Here is a 21,640-nt window from a genome sequence, read left to right on the forward strand (position 1 = left end):
ATCTTTATGACACCCTCTTGACTTGGTCAGTCTAACAGAGCTTTTGCTAGTGATTGCATATTGAAATTTTTAGAGGATTAAATGTGTGAAATGTGTGATGCAGAAAAATCATTTGCCTTGTTATGAACCCTGCAGAAGAAAGCATTTACTTGTGTGCTGTAACACTGATTAATGTAATATGGAACCTGGAGTTTCTCTGTGGTCTCTCACTGGCTCTTGTGTCATTCTTCATTTTGGCTCCATTTTGCAACACTTGCAAACACTTTGTACGTACGTGACAAACCACTGATTTCACTTACTTTCACATCCAAATGTCTAATCTGTGAAATTTAGATTTTTAACTACATTTGGATTAAATGCATTAAAGAATAAGAACTTTCATAAACAGCGTTGCACCTTCTCGTCAGATCTCTCTCATGTAGCCTCGAAAAGTATTCTGTATTCTTCTGGCTAAAAGGAACCTACATTGTTGCAGACTTCACACTGGATTTCTTGAGGCGTTCTTTCAACAATGACTTTCTTCTTAGTTTCACGTAATGCAGGATTAATAGTTATCCTGCTGACTTGGTAGTTCAAGTTGCTGTTGTGCCATACTCTCCGTTTTTAAATGATGGATTGGACTGTAGGGCGTCAACAGCTTGGAATGATGTTTTATAACATAACAGATTTAAATTTTATCCCAGACCTATCTGCTGTGTTTCTTGGTCTTCACAATGTTGTTTGTTCTCTAATGTTCTCGAACAAAATTGAGGATAATTATAGTACATCACAACAGGATAATGACATTCACAGTATAGTTGTCAGTGATTCAGAAAATTTTGGAAAAAGCTGCATAGCAGTTTTTCAGAAGCTGCTCACAGTGATACTCCAGACAATATATTTCATAAAAATGACTTCTGCATTGGGACCGTACATGGTTTGCATGTATGTCTGTTCCAACACACTTTGTTAAAATGGCTGAATGATTTCCTAAGCATCCCATCAAATTCAGTAGGATCCTGATGTTAGATCACAAGCAAATTATTTATTATAAGATGAAGCAGAGCAAAACTTAAACAGGTTCTGACCTGCTTTAAAATGTCTGACCACAGAGAGTTGTAAGTCTAAGTAATTTTTTCTCCCATATGACACATGCTACAGTGTTTGTTCTGCTAAATGAAGGTGTAAGAATAAGTATTTAAGATATTTTACTTAATATTGCAGAGAATTAACCAGCCTATGCTTGCCTCAGTTTCGGGGTCATTTCTCTCTGATTCAATCCTTATAAATTAAAATGTATTTTAAGATATTACCTTTTAAGTAAGAGTTGTCTTTTCTGGATCTCAGAAGTGTTGCTTTAGTGACTTCCTGATGTTGCTTACAAAATGCAAAACTGGTTGTTGTTTACATTACCTCTGGAAACAGGTGACCTGCTTCCCTTTTTAGCTGCGTTTTAGCTGCTAGGTTACGTTAGGTACCTTGTGTAAAGTCTATTACATAAAGTCCTAATTTCTTTTATGGTCAACATCAAATGGATTAAAAAATTACCAGTTTTTACTGACAAATTTAATTTAAAACGTATTGTAGCTTGTATTGAAACCAGACTCACTGTAACATCATACAGATTTCATGTTTTTTTCACCTTAGCTGTGTTTGTGTTTGCATATTGTAGATCTGCTTCTTTGTTATAAAGATTTGTCCGGATAGCAGTACTCAAAAAAAGCTACAAGGTACAATGAGGTCTAATTAAACTCTAAATGACACTTGGTTACTCACTAACCTTTTGGAAATATGACAAAGCTAATTATTGTGGCTTATTTTATGAATTTATTTCCAAATGTAAACTCACTATTTCATGCATACAAGTTATGACAACATACATTATTCAACAATCTGTTATTTCTCATATTTGCATAGGACATGGTCACAATATATTGTCTAACATGTAAAAAATAATGCCATAAAAAGATACAACAGAGCAGCTAAGACCAGCACATTACACGTGTGTTGAATTCATTGAACTGTACAACTGTAATACTTGAATGTAGTGATTTTGGTTTGCTGAAGAAGAAAAAAAAAAAAGAAACACAATAAAAATAGAATAACAGAATCACCTGAAGGTTTTAAGTGAGGTCATTGAGAGGAATGTACTGGCCATAGCTGAGCTGAGAGTTATTTACAGAACAGATTATAATGGTGCTATAAGAGGGGAAGCAGCACCATGGAGTCACTACAACAGGCAACTGATGGTGAGGGTGCAGAGGAAAAAACACACAGAGGTATCAAGAGAGCAACATTACACTGAGGAGGTGCACTGAAGACAAACAGGTACAGGAAACAGAACCGAAAAGGCTGGTGAGAGGCTCTCTGTTTGTCAAAGAGGTCATTGACACCACTGTATGCTGCATAACCTGAAACGAGCTAATCCTTAAAGGACAAACATTATCCAACAGACTTTCTCTGCAGTGAGGAACAGATGCTGCACAGCGTCTCTTCAAGCAGACAAGTTCAAACTAAAAGTACCAACAGTTTGGATCTGCTTGTTTAATTTTTTTTTGTTTTGTTTTGTTTTCGTTTTTGTTTTTTGTTTTTGTCTTGTTCATTTTAGACTCAATCTGAGTACGTTGGCTTGGGTGACTGAATGATTTTAGTTCATTCAAATGACTTTGCAGAGAAAAAAAAAAGAAGAAACGTTGCCTACTTGAGATGTAGAAAAAGGTCCATGTCAAGCACGACATCCATCTATCAGCTAGTACAACACATTGAATTTGAACTCCATTGGTACAAACAGAGCTGGATTCAAAACTACTCCAACATTCATTCTTTTCCCTTCAGAGCCTTTGGTAACAAAGATCAACAACCCTTCTTTAACTCTATATGGCGGCCTCTTAAAAAACACAAATAAAAGAAAAACCCCGACTGTGAAAAGCAAAAATTTTAGGTTTTTGTCGTGTGGGAAGACATGCTCTGTAACTTTTATGTTTTGTAGGTAATTTTGTAGGTAATTCGTTCAAATTGGCTTAGTACAAACATAGTCTAATGCATGTGTGGCATTAGAAAACGTACCTTGTATACTGTCAGGACACACTTCTATTCAGAAACCCACAAAAAATGATAATAAATCAGGTCAAGGGAAGCAGCACTTTCAGAGCAAATGCAATCTTAAATCCTTTGGAATGGACAAGCGACTATCATCAAAAGTTGTTAAGATGTTAAAAACAGCTGCAGTAAGCAATATACACTGCTTCAGCATTGAACAGAAACAACAGCAACAAAAAGGAGCAAAATTAATGACAATAACAACACAGTTACACAAAGCAAAATGCTCACATAAAGCATAAAGAACAGAAACATTTAACTTAGAGCAGAACTGCTTGATCAAATCCTGTACATAACATTTGACAGGTCAAACTCTATATAAAACTATACAAGATTATTTTTTTTATATAACGTCTGATAGAAGCTAGATTATTTACGCTCAACATTTGTATCCTCTTCAAGAAGTTACAGCTATAGTTTTGGCACACGACTGCGCGGATCATGCTTGTACTTCTGCTGACGATGTTTGATCAGTAACACACTGATGTCTTTAATTAAATATATATTGTGAACTTTAAATTGCTAGCTTGCTGCTTGAATTTGTACATGTATTGTCAGTATTTGAGAATCCTTGCATGTAGAATTATGTGATCTTCAGCAGAAATATGGATCTGAAGTCAAAAGGATGTAAATGCTGAGGATCACTTTGATACTCAAATAGCTTCTTAGCATGAAGCAATAAAAATATACAAATRTTGTCTGGGAAAGATGTTTTTTTTTCTTTGTACTTTGAGTTACATGCAGGATCTGGCAATATGGAACGGTTACGTAAAATGCAGCCCAGTGTTTCTGTTTTAGTTTTTTACAGAAAAAAAAACAAACTCTCTTTGTCTACTTCTTCATTCAAGTAGGAATAAATGAAACCAAATTTCTTTTTTGCTACTCATTAAGCAAACATAAGCTACATGATGGATGCTCTGAAAAGATATGAAGGTAAATGAAAATTCAAATATCTCAAGAGGTATAATTCTGCAAAAAAATAAAATGAAAACATAACCTCACACAACAACAACAATAATAATAATAATAATAATAATAATAATAACAATAATAATAATAATAATAATAATACAAATAATGACTACATTGCTAACTCACAATTCTGTGGTCTCTAATAATATGGAAAACATTTCAAATAATCTAAAGCAATAAAAAGAAATCAATCACTGAATCTGAAACTGACATAGACAGAGGTAAAAAAAAAAAAAATACCCATCCACCCCAAAGTTTCTTTAGTTTTTTTTTTTTTTTCATTTAAAGGAACTTTTTGGAATTGCAGATAACAGGATTTACCCGCATCCCTGACATCAACAGAGTAGTCAGGGGGAAAAAAAACCCTGCTAATAGCGCACAAACTTTAAATTTACACATAAACAAGCTCGAACCTCGAGCTGCGATGTACTCTAAAACAGTTACTGAAATGAACTGACAAAAAAATCTGAAATTAATAAGAAAAAAAAATGAAACAAACAATTCAGGCGATTATATGCCTTTTTCTCTCAAAGGCTCGGACAGCAAAAAGCAAAGAACAGTAAAATCGGACATGTACAAAATTGTGTTCAATGGCCTTGCGTGTTGGAATTATTCAAGTACATTAGATACAGTGAGAGTAAAGGTTTTTTTTGAGACGCTCTGTCTGTGGATGCCTACATGTCACTTTTGCAGTCTGGCTGAAGGTACAGGCTTTTCTGTTCAAATGGTTGTATAAGTTAAAACAGCTTCAGAGTGGATCGATAGCAGGATTGTGCGATGTTATCAAGACATGTAATAGGCGAAAAGGGCTGCACTGAGGTTGGTCCTGTGTTACCAGCATGGTCACACACTGACCAGCAGTGAACACTGGGCACCGAGGACCACCGATGGGGCAGCCACATGTGGGCAGCCTGACATATGCGTGCGGTGACTGGTTTTACGACAAAATCCACAAACTGTCCCATATCTGCTTGGCAGATGTTGACCCTGAGGAAAATGTGCAGATTGCAGATTAAAAACTGATTAATGCGTAATTTTTTTTCTCCTATTTTTTTTTTCTTTTTCTTTTGCAAGTGAGCGCTTTAAACCAGGTTCGAAAAATTATAACCAAAACAGGAATATACAGAAGGTAAGCTGATCAACAGCAGTTGTTGCTTCAAGAAAAAAAATGGTGAACTCTCACACCTCTGTCTTYGAGAGCTGCAGATCAGTGGCATTCAAAGTGTCATCTTGCAGCCCGCAAACTATTTTAACATCACACAAAGGATTGTGTTTTGAGATAAATTCATTGCTTTTCAAGCTAAATAAGGGAGAATGAGAGGGGGATTCATWATGACTTTAAAGAGAAGATGGCTGCAGTCGAGGAAAAAGGACAAGGCCTGACATTCATGAACTTACACCTGCCAGACCGACTCAAAGGGGGAAAAAAAAGGAAATACTCCTCGCTTTCAGAGCAAAGTTAACATGCATGTAGCGTCGAACGCAAGATACCGCTTGAGTTAGCTCTGATGGCAGTAAGTCTGAAGGAGTCTGAACTGCATGGATGCGGATCCAACTGCAGCAGTGAAGCACTTAAAAAGTGCGGGCATAACATATAGACCGGCAGGGGTGCAGCAGTTCTGATAGTGGTGCTTGTTTCCACTTTCGCCTGACTTACTGAGGCATGTCTGTCGGCTTTCTCACAGGGACATTTGAGCTTCAAATGCTGGGTTGACATCAGTCTGGTGAGAGCTGCAATTTGCTGATATGTTGATTTTGGTTCCGATGTTTTTGCAACTCTTCGAAAGTCCCCCAAATCCCCCCCACCTTKCAAAGAGACAGGAAGTTTGAAAGCAGCTGTTTGGAAGCTCAGGTTTATCAATGCAAGCCCAGAGCGACGGTTTCCTCTGCATTGTGAAATCTGATTCTCCGGCTCGTGTGAGAAGGAATTCTGTTTGTGCTTTGGATGGAGTCAGGCACTTCCCACCCACGCTGCTAGTGCTGTCTACAAACAGCTCTTGTTCGTACACATTTCCTCTTATCCTGCAGTTCAGATCAAGCTACCAATTACAGCTATTTTTCTGCTGGCTGTTTCTACAGTTGGAGGGGGGAGGAAATGGGGGGTGTCTGCTTCTGTGTGTCTCCTCCTTTGTGCTGTTCGGCTTGTGATAAAACCTCTCCTCTTTTATCAGGACCTGCCCTCTCTTGCCTGTTTGTTGCTGATATCTGCTTTGTTCCCTCAGCTCAGATCAGCCAACGTCTGACCTCCTAATTAGGCAATACTAATGTAATTCAGCTGGCTCGCTGAAAGAACAGGTAGAGCCAGATGAGAAAGGCCTCGCCGGGCGAACGACATGCTAGCACTACCTCCGGCGGGGTGGGAATGTCTTCTTTTGGGTGCAGCTGTTTCCTCCAGGGAACTTGAGCCAGGAGGAAGTGACTGAGTGTGTGACTCTACCTGCGATGCTCCCTACAGCACTGAATAAAAAGCGCTTCTTTGGTACATTCTCCCATGTGCTTGATGAGATGGAAATATCTTGCTGCTACAGAAGCTGTTTTGTCTCCATTTCAAGTGAAATATGTGCTGATCAGAGAGTAATCAGGGTTTTTGCAAGGTTTCCAAAAGTCCTACTTTGAGCTATCTCGAGTTTAGGCCTGATTTTTTTCAGATTCAATCCTAAAGTACATTTAGCTATGGCTTACCTCATTCAATCATTCATTCACTGCTTCTTTGATTAATCTTTGTGTCCTAAGTTGGTGATTTGTAGCTCTGGCTGAAGAATGTTATTGTTTTCATGCTGTGATAAAACTACATAAAGCATCATTTGGCCTTAAAATTGAATGTTTAGATAATCAAAATCTAAGAATTCTAGTTGTTATCCACAACCAGCTCCTTCGTCATAGGAAAGTATTTACTCAAAGAGGTTTGGTGTGAAAACAAGGATTTTCGTTTGGCTAAAACCCGTCATCAGTAATTGTTCTGAAGCTTACRATAAGCTACAGGAAAGTACATGGACCTCCTAAATTTGACCTTTCATYTCCAGTGACTATTCGTTTTCCTGCCCATTTGAGCTCATGTGTCTAGATTTTATGGTTTTGACAATATTAATCTCTAGTTTAGCCCTTCTTTCTTTCTTTGACTTTTGCGCCCTATCTGTTAAGTAGGATATTAATTATGTTGATATTTTGCACAGAAGTCTTTTAGATTCAACTTTTTATTTAATTAAGAGATTAAAAAAATCTCCCTTAAGAAGATGTTTTGACAGATTACACTATAGATCTTGAGACTGAGTTATTTGTTGACTTTAAAAGAGTTTAATGTACCTCATTAACTCCAAAAATGCCTTGAAGGGTTGAGTAGCCTTAATGTAAAGGAACTCAGCTGGAAAACACCAATTAAAGTTGGCAATGCTGTGTTTACGTTGCTTAAGCTAATAATTAAGCAATTACAAGCTTTTAAGTAAATGTTTTTACGTTATTCCTCATAAATCATGCAGGTCTTTAATGTAAATCAAAATAGTCTTCAAAAGCATTTCAGTGAACTTACAGAAACTTGCAGGAACTCTGTTACTTTTAGGCACCAACAGCTGCTTTTAAACTTCGTTCTCAATGTGTAAAGGTTCAGTAGGGTTTCTTTTTTTTTTTTTTTAACCTATGTACATTTATAAAAAAAATATTAACCCAATATAATCCCAATCCGCCTGAACATGTAGATTCACACACTTTGCACTGCCAGAACTTTTTAATGCAGTGCACATCTTATCCCCAGTGTAGCGTCAAAAGGTATTAGCTCTGACGTATTTGTTTTCCACGGCAGGTTCAATGATTGTTTTCTCGGAAATGAAGAGTTACATTGGACCTCCACCTTAGACGTAGGACAGAACACGAACTGAAGCTTCGCAAAAAAATGACCGCATGACTTTATGACTGGTTTCTTCAAATGTGAAAGCCAACAAACAAAGCATAGAGTGCAAATTGTGTTGAGTGTAAGGCTGAAGTATAGTATGTACTGTATGTTTCTCTTCACCGTGTTCATTCTTTCAAGCTAACAAGGCCATCCCTGAGCAGGGCGCAAAATTCAACTCCCCGTTGAATTTTCGAATAAAGTGATGAGTATATTGTGCAGTCAATGTGAGTACTCTTGAGTACTGTGGTATTACAGAAAGAGCAACTGTCTTCGATCCTGAGGTGTGTGTGTGAACCCCTTCTCCTAACCCATTCAATAAAATAAAAAGAAATCTGTTAAAATCAAAACATTTTGAGAAGACATATGACGATGCCTGTTTTGTTTTCCTTCTTCTAAACTGTGAATATACAATAAACAACTAGCCATAGTCAGAAGCTTAAAAAATACAGACATGTGGTACAGAATGGAGGTATCGCCATCTGGGAAAGGCATTATCTTCTTTTAGGATCACACAAGTAATTGCACTACAATAAGCACTTATGTACAGTATGGTACACCACAGCAAGCGCAGGAATAGCAAAGGAGGGGGTGGCGGGTTGCTGACAACTGTGCAACAGAAGTGTTATGATGAAATTGCAGGCCTCACGTCGGTGGGCCTGGAAAGTGCGACCAGGTTTCAGTTTAAGGCGAGCTGGCTGGACTGAGGGTGGGGCTGATGGTGGGACTGGATGCATCCGAGCGGCTGTAGTCGCTGAGAGAGCTGGGGCGCGTGGCGCTGCCACCGTGGGGCTTCTTCAACATGCCGGGCTGGAAATCTGAGTGGCGCCGGGCGTGCTTCATCAGGTGGTCGCTGCGCATGAAGCGCTTGTCGCAAAGTGGACAGCCAAACTTCTTCTCGCCCGTGTGGGTGCGGTAGTGGCGGGCCAGCTCATCAGAACGGGCAAACTTCTTACTGCAGTCGGGCCAGGTGCATGGGAAGGGCCGCTCACCTGCAGAACACATACGGGAGAAATATGGAGTAAAAGTTAGATCCTTCTAGTGTCTGGRTAAATTGTCTCGTTAAGACTGTAATTTATTTTGTCAAGACAGACRAGGAGAAGAAGGCAGCAGTAGAATGCTGCATGCCGAATGAGACGTAAAAACCTGCAGAGATTACTGATGAACAACTTGTTCATCAGTAATCTCTGCAGGTTTTTATGTGTTCTATCAGGATTAGTGAAAATGTCTGATATAGAGTCCTTAGAGACAGAGGTTGACCCTTCATGGCCACAGGGGAGAGATAAGACGTGATAATGTCCATTTAATGGGGTGATAACCTCCAAAGTGGGATGGGTTCCATTGATTGCAATGTTACAAGAAGATTAAGTACATTATGTAAGGTTTGTGTGAGGCCACACTGTTTTTAAACTCAAAACGCCTGTGTAACTTCTAATAACATTAAAGTACAATAGAAACTTCCTCTGTGGATTTTGCTTCCAAACTGAGAAATTTCAAGTTCCCGTGCTAAGTACACACACACACACACATACAGACACATGTGTACAGAGCCACGTCTGGCTCATTTCTTTTGCCGACATACTGGTTTGGAGCTGTTTCAACATACGTTTGGTAGTGTCAATCAATTGCTGAATGAAAAATTGTGATCCATTTTGTTCGATTACAGGAGAGAGCAGCAGGATTCTTGTGATTCTTTAGAGACTTCCATTTTGAACTATTCAGTGACTCATTMAGACTTCCTGATCTCTTTCACAGGAGGAAACAAGAAATGGTAAAATCGTGGAAATATTTGGTCGGTTTAAAATATTACCTTTCAAAAAATGTTGGTATACATTCATGCTGGTAAATGACTAATTCTGCRTAGCCAATAACAGATTGGTTGCTTTTTAAAAAGTCACATGTTTTACTGTGGAACTAATGTAAACCTAAAAATCAGTTAAATTAACCCAAACATCACTTCATTTGTAATACAACTTGTGGCTTATTCTGTCCATGCTGTTTTTAGTGTTAAAATGAAATCATYCCCTTTAGTATCTAACATAAAGTATTGACTGTAGTTATGTTGTTTGTGTATGCTCCCTATTATAAATCTAGAAGTGAGTGTTTTTAATACTGTGGTCAGAWACGACTGACTAGTTTGGAGGTTTAAAGAACAAAGTCGAAACATGATTTAACTTCTGAAAAGGTAAAATATTTTTTTGGAGAATGGCATGCAGGAATGTAAACTGCATGTGATTAGCAGTAAATGGGCCACAACAGGCCTCTGCTTTCATTTGATGTTTGATTACGTTGCTATACCAGGCTTGCTTGGCAGCACTAATAGTTTGAGTGTATGTGAGGGAGCCATATGGAACCTGATAATAACACTGGTTATCTTAATCAGATAAACACCTCATCACCAGGAGTGATGACTCATTCGCTGTGAATAAACAAACAACGTTACTCCTACAGTCTAATAACTCTGTAAGAAGAATATTAAAAATCATAAGAGTTTTCTGAAAACATGACAAAACTAATAAGCTGTAACTGCTTTAGTAGTGATAAATTACTAACAAACTGGCGTGACACTGAACTAGCAGACACAGTTTAATTATACAGCTCCAGATGCTAATCACACTCACAATGGCTGCCCAACCCATTTTCAAACATGCAGCGATTTGTGCTTTGGAACATGGAAATTCACACATTCTCCCTTACATCATGCAATTAAAGTGGGGATTTAAGCAAATCTACTAAAAACTGCTGAATACTACCCCATACATTATGTTTTAATGTCATTCTACTCTGTAAACTGTGCGCATGAAAACGACCCACAAAGTTTGCCTGATAGATCATGCTGTTGAGTACATATTCATTGAGTTTCTGAATAATAAAACAACACGTCCAGCGAACACAGGACTTAATCTTTAAACATTTAGGGTTTCTCCTGTGAATAAGAATTATCAATCATTATAAAAACCTATGCCAGTGGTTTGAGGCATGAATGAGAAAAAATAATGGGATGCATAAATGTTTATAGATGGCACAAAAAGGGGGAAAAAAAAAAAGGCCACCAAAGGCTTTCTTTGTTCTTCGGTTTCCCATGTGGGCCACAATGGAAACAAGCACTGTTCACTGTCAAACATTCATACGCTAGCATATGCCAGGGAGTCTCAAAAACATGAACTCGGTTCACTACAAGTCTAGATCCCTCCTAGCCCCCCACCCCCGCTTTTTGCATGCTTACAAAACATGCAGACAGACAGAGCAAGTCTAGACAGTATAGCTTGTGTTCCTGTCTCTGACGCCTTACCTCAGCTCCAGACAAACACAGCCGGCCCTGCCTACTGCAGTTCCTGCAGGTTCACGCATCACTTCATGTATTTAAACTCACTAACCGATGAGTATAAATTTGCATATGGACATAATGTGTGTTTATTTTTGGGGKTTTTTATGAGAACTAGTAAAAACACATTGATTTTCCAACTTGAAACTACAGTAGGAATACATATAGTGCCTGGTTAAAAATGAGTTTAAATTACTAGACACTCATCTGACTGAGGTGTGTCATGTTGGACTGATTTAATATCATATCAGCAGCAGGAGGGAGCTTGGGCTTAACCCTCCTGCCACTGCAAAATGAGTTACTGCCCTAAAAGTAGAGCCAAKTTCTGCAGGCTGCTTAAGGGTCAATAACCAGAGTAACAGATCCAACCAACATTAATATTTGAACAGATGAAAAGCTGAGCTACCCCGTCTGGTTGCCCTGATAAAGTAACGTATCGTGGAAGCATCAGATATCTAACTTCAGTAAATGAGACGAAACCCCAAAGCATTCTGAATAAACTTTAAAAAGGTTTTAGATTTAAAGACTACAGTATACAGGCATAGTCCCAAACAACTCTTTGCTATGTGGTGGGTCTCATATACTAAAATGCTGCAGACTCCAAGGTTTTACGTGGCCTCCAAATGGGGCCCCATAAAATCATTATAAAAAAAAACTAATCTGGTGAGAAGACAAAGTGGTGAAAAATTTTTCAAAAGTGCCAAAACCTGGTTGGATATTTGATCACGCAGATACCTGAAGGCATCGATGAAGAGGAATTTAATCTTTCTGCATCACTGTGGGTCCGTGCTTGAATTAATAAAATGAAGATTTGAGTTTTGGATTTGCTGAGGCAAAGTCCAGATCTAAATTCTGGACTTTGTGGATTAGAGCTTAATCTCATAGTTTTGGAGAGTTACCTCAGGGCAAATATTGAAAAATTAGTGGGATGCTAATTGACTCCCAGCATAAAAGACTGTTAAAATTTAATGAAAAGTTGTTCCTCCTAAAAAGTATTCTGAGAGTGGCCATTTTTTTGCAACCTGTTTTTTTGGGGGGGGTTTAACTTAAATTTTACATTAAAAAAAAAGAATTAATTTTGAAAAGATTTATCATGGACTCACTTGTTACATTACCAAAAAAAAACCCTACTCATGCATGTTTAGATGCTTTGAATGAAAATGATAACGCTGCGTGCGCCGTTGGGATGTCACTGTCCAGGCTATTTTTGTAGACTGCAGCGATTACTCAGCATCTCTGCTGAAAAAAGAATGTGACCAGAGCTTGCCTTTCTTCCCATCCAGTTAGAGTCCTCCCACAGCGGGGCAGCGTGGCGACTGTGATGTCAGGCCCCACCGATTGGTTATCCCGTCCCTGGCAGTTTGCCACATGCATGGTTTGCCTTTCGCAGAACGTGTCAGTTGCAGAGGGCGAGGGCAAAAGGAGGGGCTGGTGGAGGGAGACAGGAGGGAAGCTTCTCTCAAACGAACACAGTGACCCAGTTACCCATAAAGTGAGTTACATCATGCACGCAAAAAAAACCCCACCTCTGCTAAGCACCAGTGTCCCCCACYTACCCCCCCACTCAAAGGTGGTGTGATTATGTCACAGGTGCTGCAGTTATATAACTGTTCTCACTGAGTCCAGTGGGTCAGTAAATAAGCAGCTCATCCCTCYGTCCTCAACTCATTCATATCTCAGTGGTTTCGCAGAAAACGCTCGAGAGAAATGGAATCTATCCCTGAGGTGTAAAGGACTCTATCTGCAAAGGCGAGATCAAATCTCTCTTCTGACGCAGGCAGACGCARGCACCGGTGCAGGAACTCGATCACCTGCTCCAACAAGGGCTACCAGCATTTCAGCTAAATGTAGATAAAATTCCTGTTGCATCCTCAGGCATAGGCACACAGCATGCACCTGAAAAACTCTATTTGACTCCCTGCCTGAAGTGAGCAAGAGTAAATTCCTTGGTTGGGGTGATTGGGAAAATTACAGTTTCTYAACATAATTCAAAGATCACCTTGAAGTTAACTTTCTGTTTCCTGCTCAGTTACAACCTGGATACATATTTTACAGAACCTAACACATAAAATGTGTTCTTTTTGGATACTTTGACAGCGTGGAGTTTTGGTAAAAGGTTTTGAGCAGCTAATATCTTCCCCGCAGCTGAAAACGCTCCTGAGATCTTTATTTAGCATAAACCCGGATTAGTTGGTCCCTGACACAAACAACTACTCTGAGCAAGACCGAAGCAGACGTCCGTCTTAAAACTCAAAGATGCCAGAACAGTTAACGTGATTGGTACTTTAAACTGTTATTGTGTTTGCTTCAAGYGTTTTAACAAMGTACGTTATTATGAAAATTGAACTGGTGGGTTTTTTATAAAATTATTTTTATAAAAATAGTCATTGTCTTCTCTTTAATAGCCTCTCCGTATGAACTGCACATAAACCTAGAGTCCTACTAAATGACAATGCCAGAGGTGGGTTTTTCTGAGTCACACTTAAGTTGCAAAAAAATAAAGCTTAATGCTTGACCTTAAATCCATAGGTCTGGGATTTAAGTCCCATGAACAATCGTTCTCACAAGTTATCAGGAATCAAAGTAAGCCAGTAGTTAACAATTTGAGGTAATGACTAATATTGTCGGTTTCGCAAAAGACAATGACTGGTTGTAATTGTAATTGTTAGCGTCATGATAAGGACCACAAGAATGCCTCAAAAACTGAAATGTGCATTAAATAACTTCAGGCCAGGTTATTGCTAAATAAGCACAGCTTAAATCTGACATTTTATTCTAATACACTTAAATTAGGGCGGCAGTTCAAATACATCTCTGATTCTTTATAATAAAAGTACATCCTGTTAATTCAGAAATTCMATATTAACTAGTATTAGATTTTTAGTAAGATAAATATTGTAACCTACTAGGCTTCTAAAAKAAATGCTTAAATTTTAAAWCTTTTTGCATATTCAGAAAATAATTCATATGTGTAGTTTTTATGTGCTAAGTTTGGCTTAAGGTTAATGGCTTGAATTAACACCTTCTTTGCTGTCAGTAGACCAAATGACACATCTGCAATGTGAAAATGGAAATTTCAGCCATTATGGATTTAACTTGAGTTTGAACAAAAATAACTTGAAGGACGCCATGACAGTAATCTACTTTAGGCARCATATTCACTGCTTCTAACCTTTTGACGAAGCTCAGGTGAAAAACCCTGAAGCATTTCTTTAAACATGCAAAGAATTTTAGAAGCAAACGTCTCAAGAAGGGAACAAATTATTCTAGCCAGAATGCAGCCCGTACCTTATAGGAGTTGGATTTACTCCACATTTGTGTCAGTTTAGTGGAACAGCCAGCTTGGCAACATGAAATGAGAGGGACACTCACTCCAGTGGTAGAGCTGAGCACAACCCAATAATTTYGTCTCATGTTTACAACACTATAACCTGCAACCAGCTCGGAGCCAGCAGACAGACCAGTCGCTTGGCTTTGAAGAACACCAAAATGATCACCGAGTCCCTCATTGCCACAAACTGCTGGAGCAGACGGGGTTAACCCACCGCACCCGCCCTCTTTCCCTTTACACGCACCATCACGTGCCAAGACGATATAAACACTAACATGTGTGGGCAAGACAAAAAAATATATATATACATTAAGGCTTCTGCAGCTCCTCCTATCATTGTTCACAAAGCAGCATACACAGGCTCTGGATATGCAAAAATAACAACACAGACATGCGGTTTGCAGAAAGACACAGCTTGAGTCGAAACACATCTGTGATCAGAGCGACTGTTTATCCGTCTGCTCGGCTATGAGAGAATAACTCGTTGGGAGAGAAGACAAATTAGCAGGGGAAAAAAATCACTAAGTAGCAACATGTTTTTTTTTTGGCACCTTAATTAAGAGTAAATTGCAAACAAGCTCTACTGGAACACCTAAGGTGATGTCAGGTGTTTCAGAAACATCTATGTTTCCTGTATTATCATCTTTTGCCTTTATTGATAGGGMCCTAGCTAGCTTGCTTCTGTTCGTTAGCYGGTAGCTGTCACATTGAGAACAATAGCAGCAGCCTTTCTCCCAGYAGGAGTGGCTCTCTTGTAATGCATTTCTGTCGGACGGGCTGCTCGCGCTAACCGTAACTCTCTCCCACCGGCCAGCTTGCAGGCCTATTGACATTCACACACAGCCATGGAGGTGAGTTAAATGGGACATTCTGATTTCTGCTCACACTTTGACACACATTACTTCATCCATCCAATTATTTAGGGAAAGGGCAGTCTGCATTGAACATCTCTTTACATTTTCCAACACTCAATCACTGTGTCAGACCTGAGGACGCGGCGTTAGATGTGCTGCAGGCAGAGTTATGCTTCAAAGCCAAGTTAACCGACAGCAGACAAATAGTCGTTGTCATTAAAGGGTGTTTACAGTGACTCCACAGTGATGTCCAATCATTATCTACAATTGTCAAGCAGGATGATGCCAGTTCACATGACATTTTTGACACCGTCGCTCCCATAATATCAACATCCTCCATGGGCAGTGAAAAAAGGCCAGATCCTGTTAGGCTGTGATTGGAGGAGATACAGGCTGGAGAAATTTCCAGTTGCCTTAATAAAGGCTAATGGCGGATGAGAGAGAAAAGTTTTGAAGTTTTTCTGACAAAAACAATGAGCCACTCTCTTCCTTAACCCGTAACAAATAACTGCTCATTTAATCATACACTATTGTTCACATTGTCCACACKTTGCACAATACAGTGAAGATACTACTTCAAATTCAGTTTTTGATGACCAGAAATTAAAGTGCATTTCATTAGGATATGCTGAGATGGAGAAAAGGAAGTACTGCATAATTGTGATGTAGAAGAAGAAAGACACATGACTAAAATTTTGTTTTTCAGTCCATACATTGTATACAACTGCTTGTACTTGTGGTTTAAGTGGTATATCTCCTAAAGCTGGGCATACACTAAACTATATTTTGAGTAATTGCATTCAGCTCCTACTCAAACTGTATGACTRCATCATAGGGTTCAATAATTCATAGCTCACAAATTGTTCTCACATTGTACGACCTGACTGCTCACGCTGTACGTGTGTGTGCAACAAGTCAGTCTCTTGAATTCAGAACTGCAATATAGAAGGAGGAGGAAAAATCCCAGAAGTGAAGGAAACACACCYGAGAATGAGATAATGTCCAATAAAAACAAACATCTTTGGCACCATGCTTGCCGTTCTTTCACTCCCTCTTCTGTGTCGACGCATGCGCAACGTGAGAGGTTTAATATAAATTTGACTTGAGGCTCTGCTTTAATTGTGCCATACTTTCACGAGGGGTCAACAGAATTTCAAACTGTTTTGATTTTTGTGTCACCCTAAGATTGTTGATTAAGGGTGAGTGTTAATCGTTTGTCKTTGTCCCCATGTGCTACACAACGGCTCGACACACGATTAAACCGAAAAAAATCATCACACGATTAGAAAACTGACTCRAAAYGGCACAAAAATTGTACAGTGGATGCCCAGCTTAAGGAGAATTTAAAATATAAAATGTGTACCGTACAATKGCTTTCAGGGCCCCGTACTTTGCTAACCCCAAAGTCTCATCAGCAGACTTTAGAAGTCAYTTAATTAGAAAAACAGAGTCCACCTGTGTGTAATTTAAACTCTCAGTTTGTTGGGGAACATTAGAAAACAAACCACACCACAAAGACCAAGGAACACAACAAATAGGACAGAGACAAAGTTGAAGAGAACTTTATAGTGGTTAGGTTATAAAACAATATCCTAAGCTTTCAGCTTTTCTAGAGGACTTTTTGTCCCATCATCTAAGAATGGAAATATTATGGTTTGTGTKTGCAGTTGTAATGTGCCAAAATCGAAAAGATCCAGAGGTACTAATGGTTTTACAAGATACTGTAGAGGAACGAACTGAGACGCAAAGACTTGAGTTAAACTWCTCCCACTGAAAGTGCCTAAAGTTGATCTCTTATTTAACCTGCTTTTAATAACACATAGTGAACACAGTTAGTGTAATTTGCTGACCGAAGGGGGTTCTGCTCCTAAGGTTGTGCACCCACAAACCTTAATCAAATTGGCTGTAGATGCAGTTGAATAAATGACCTACATTAATAGATGGCACTGACAGTGAATACCCTGGTATATAACCCCACCCCCATCCCGCCGCACTCTACTGTACATTCTRTCTTTGTGCTACAGATCCCTTCATCGCATGCRACATGTAGCAGTTTTCATACTGTGGTTGTGGAGAAAAAAACTCACAGTCTTCCACAGGTCTGTRTCCYTCTATTTCCAATCAACCCCACWCCACAAGACGTGGCCAGATCTTGATCTCTCAACACAAACCGCTTCAGCACCTACTACGCTTCTCAGGCAGGAAAGCAATGGGAGAGGCGGGTGGAGGACAGAGCAGCTTTTATAGAGTTTCTCCACAGCTAGCTAAAGAATACATGAACCCTGGGGGCCACTGAAAACACCACAGCCAGGGCAGGGGCTGACAGAGGCCATTCAGCACTATGATTGTCAGCGCTGCATGCTCGACTGCTTCGTTCGCAGTCAAATTGAGAATATATTGCTTCTTTATCAAGAATCTGATCTGCTGCCGGCACATGTAGGATAACATATGGTTAGCATATGCACCAAGAAACGCCTTCGAGATATCTTCAATGGGACAGTAACCCTGCACCAGAGGATTACCAGGCAAGATGGTGGCTCCACTCTGGCTTTATTATCATCATGAGGATCAAGTAGATTGAACTAATACCTTGTTTCTGTGGACACATAAAGTACTGSTCCACTTGGGCCAACCAGTTATAATGTCACACGCTGTTGCTTCACAGCAGAACAGCAAAAATATACACTGCAACAAAGGAACATTTGTACATGTACAGCAAAAGTTTTCCAACGTGAAATTGTAATTTAGACTAAAATAATGAAAGCTAACATGCAGACAAGGCATGCTAATTGTTGTGAGAGAAGTTTGTTGTGACAAACTTCTCTCAGCAATACCGGCTAATAACATTTTTCTTAAATCAATACATTTAAGCACGTTTTTACAAAAACAGATTTTACTGAAGCATGTGTTTCTGACTCAATATTATACAAAGTCAGATGTGAAATKAAAGCTTATTCCTCTTTGAACATGTCTTTTTAATGTATGATAGATGTACTGGATAGTGAGATCTGTCTGGCTCAGGGGTCTCCATCTTTCCTATTTGCAATACTGACTTTTCTAGAACTCAATAAAATTTGACTTCAAGTACAAAAAGCTTAGGATGTTTGCTCATGATCATGTTTTAAGCCCAATTTCAAATAGAAAATAGTGAAAAGGACCATATATGGAATATTTCAAAAAATATTAACAGGGCCAAGTAACCAAATAGAAGAAGGGCTAGACCAGATATATACATGACTCCCATATGGATTTTTCTTTTCTTAAAGGGTGAAAATAGGAAATGACAGGTTTCTTTTATGGGTCTGAGGTCGTTGCCGGGTCTCAAATATGTATCAAGAAATTCAGTCATCTGACACAACTCTGCCCCATTTATTATCCAGGGCTGCACTGTATTAACATGTAATTGGTGGTTAAAAAAGCAGCAAAATCTGACATCATTATCTAAATATCTGAATGTGATTCAAAGGTATCATAATATGTTGTACGACGGCATTATTTGGTGGAAGTCCTGCTGCTGGTCAGTTAGTCAGACTGAACTCTTCAGCCCCTCAGTATTTTATTTTTTTTACCCATTAGCGTGCCAAGAATGGATTCAGGAAAACCCAATCCCCACCCTGATACCTCATCACTGCCACCAACCACACAGGAACACTGAGCACTCTGTGTTACAGTTCAGCCAAATATAAAACCACTGGCGGGGATGAAGCATATATAATGAGGGACTCCTGCTGCTCTTTCCATGTGGAATTTGGGATAATTTCCCATGTAAAAATGTCATTAACCAGAGTTATTTGACTAAAAATAGGTAGCACATTTGAAGAACCAGGCTGTAGCTGTGCTGCCAGGTGGTACCACTTATTGTTTAGGACAGTAAAGGATTTTACAACCATCTAACAGAATTAGCGGTACCAAAGCAGAACACAAAAGAGGTTCCGAAAAAAACATTAACCCAACTGTAAAATATGTCATTAGGCTCTTTGTCATTAAGAAATATTGGCCCCAGACCCTTCTGTGTGAACAGCAGGTTTCACATGTGTATTGTACCCTGAAAAGACAGGCTTTTGTAAGATCTGGCTGTGGGGGGGGGGGGCTTGGTTGGAAGACAAGCGAGGGGCCATCAGTTTTCTGGAGATGGCAGTGTGCATGACATGATTACGGGATGTTAATGAGACTTCACTTAAAATCATAACACATCACTGTGCGTGGGTCTAATACATTAAAACTTGAGAAAATTTGAATTAATGTTGAAAAAAATATAGACCACTACTCATTCTATTTGTAAATCAGTCTGAAGTCACCACATTTTTTCTTTCTGCTTTTTTCACGTTTTACTGGACGCTTGCAGTGGAAAAAAAATGGCTCCACCTCCAACATAAGGATACCAAACAAAAGCCGTCTGGTAACCTTAGACCCCTAAACTGCTCTGGATTCCTAAGCATCAAACTCAATGCAGTATAATGAGTGATTTAAATTCAGTGTGTACTCCTGTGTGTGCTACACCCAGGATGTCCCCGTTGAACCCAGCGTGAACAAAAGGAAACGTAAAATGAAACCTATTTATCTCCAATGAGGGGGTCCCCTCAAACGGTAACTGTTTATGCATTCAAACTTGGGAGTTCCAAGATTTCAAATCACAGGCCAGAGAAGAAATGTGTATTTACATCTTAAGAAAGGGAAGAATTAGAATATGTAATGCAAAGGAAGTAAGGGGCAAAACCAAATTAGCAGCATAAAATAAATGCTTTAGTTTTGTTCTTGTTTTGAGGAACTGGCCCTTTACAAACCCCCTTAACAGCTTGCAACATACTTAAACAAACTAAAAATGATAATTACATGTTGTTTCAGGAATTTTCAAATAACATTATAAAATTTCAATGTTATAGGCCAGGGKTTTTTTTTATTGGTCATGAACATTTTGTAAAAGAGAGAGAAAAAAAAAACACAAACAAAAAAAAAACAGACTGCTCCTTTAAAAGGCCTCTACAAAAAAAAATCTGGCAAACCTGAGTGTCAGAAGCCAGAGGGAACATCTTGTCCCTGGCTCTTTGTTTGTTGTCTACAGTGTTTCTCCTTCAATTAGAAAGCAGCACTTGGCTGAACCTGACTAGGCTGGGATCAGTTCTCTCGTGATTCTGCTAGTATGGGCTGAAAGGAAGCAGGCTGCCTGAGTCTGACTCCATGAAAACATGCTAAGATTGGCTGAGGCAGCCCTGCTAAACTCAGATGACCCACATTTTGGACCTGCCCAGTAAAACGGGAAGAGAGGGTCATTATTATCAGAATTTATAGGACACTGCCCAGTGGAGCAAGCCAGACGACGGAGCATATCCAAACAGAGAGGCAGGCGAAAGGAAACGCTTATTAGGCACGGAGACGAGGGCAGGGCTACCACGGAGCAATAAAAACCGCACAAAACTCACATGGTCTGGGCTGATGGAGGGGGGAACTGACTGCTGGAAGCAAGGCTGGAGCTTTCTCTGCGACAAGGCAGCAAAATTAGGAGTTTCTGGAACTTACCAATTAAATCAAAACAAACCATCCTTATTAAAACAAATTAAAGGACAAAAGCCGAGCAACAAGACAAAAGAAAAGGCTTGAAAGGCCAAACGAATAATGAGCTGTGGTAACGCTGCACTAAAACAAAACAAAACAGTAATTACAATAGACACAATCTTCTTTGTTGTAATTATAAGCCACATTTCTCTCCTTTAGCGTTTTCCTAACAAATGGCGATTTAACAGCCGGCAGTCGGCTCTGCTGGAGCAACAGTAAAAGTTGACTCCAATCAATAGTAAATGACTTTGTACCAGCCACAGAGAAAATCCTCAAGCATTTGGCCTCCCAGTGTGTTTAAGGCTGGTCTGTTCTTTTTGTTTTCACCGGATAGTATATCTTCGTGCAGTTGTTGCGAATGCTGCTAAACCTACCAATAAAGTGAGACGAGTTTGAGACGAAGGAAAGACAAAGGCTGAATCCCATTTCTCCCCAATAGAGATTTTTTTTTTAGGGGTGTGGCGTTCCAAAGCTTTCTGTAGAGCAGGAGGAGGGCTTTCTACCCTCTAAAAATGGACTCCCGGTTAACATATTTTTGACGGCACAATGACCATTGTATTACATGTGGTTTCATTGTTAATTATTGCTAATCTGCATATGGTAAAATTAATGTACCTTGGGACATTTACTGCCCACTTATATAT

At 39.3% G+C, this 21,640-nt stretch overlaps 1 protein-coding gene across 1 annotated transcript in view; it reads right to left on the reverse strand.

The window, feature by feature from the left end:
- Positions 1–1,788: 1,788 nt before the first annotated feature.
- Positions 1,789–21,640, reverse strand: part of klf13 (Kruppel like factor 13) — a 25,745-nt gene continuing 5,893 nt past the window's right edge. The window contains exon 2 of the mRNA XM_008412258.2: positions 1,789–8,925. Coding sequence (XP_008410480.1) covers positions 8,618–8,925 — 308 coding nt within the window. The 3' untranslated portion in view covers positions 1,789–8,617. The remainder of the gene's footprint in view (positions 8,926–21,640) is intronic.

The sequence above is a fragment of the Poecilia reticulata genome, linkage group LG6 (genome assembly GCF_000633615.1).
Source record: "Poecilia reticulata strain Guanapo linkage group LG6, Guppy_female_1.0+MT, whole genome shotgun sequence".
Taxonomy (NCBI): domain Eukaryota; kingdom Metazoa; phylum Chordata; class Actinopteri; order Cyprinodontiformes; family Poeciliidae; genus Poecilia; species Poecilia reticulata.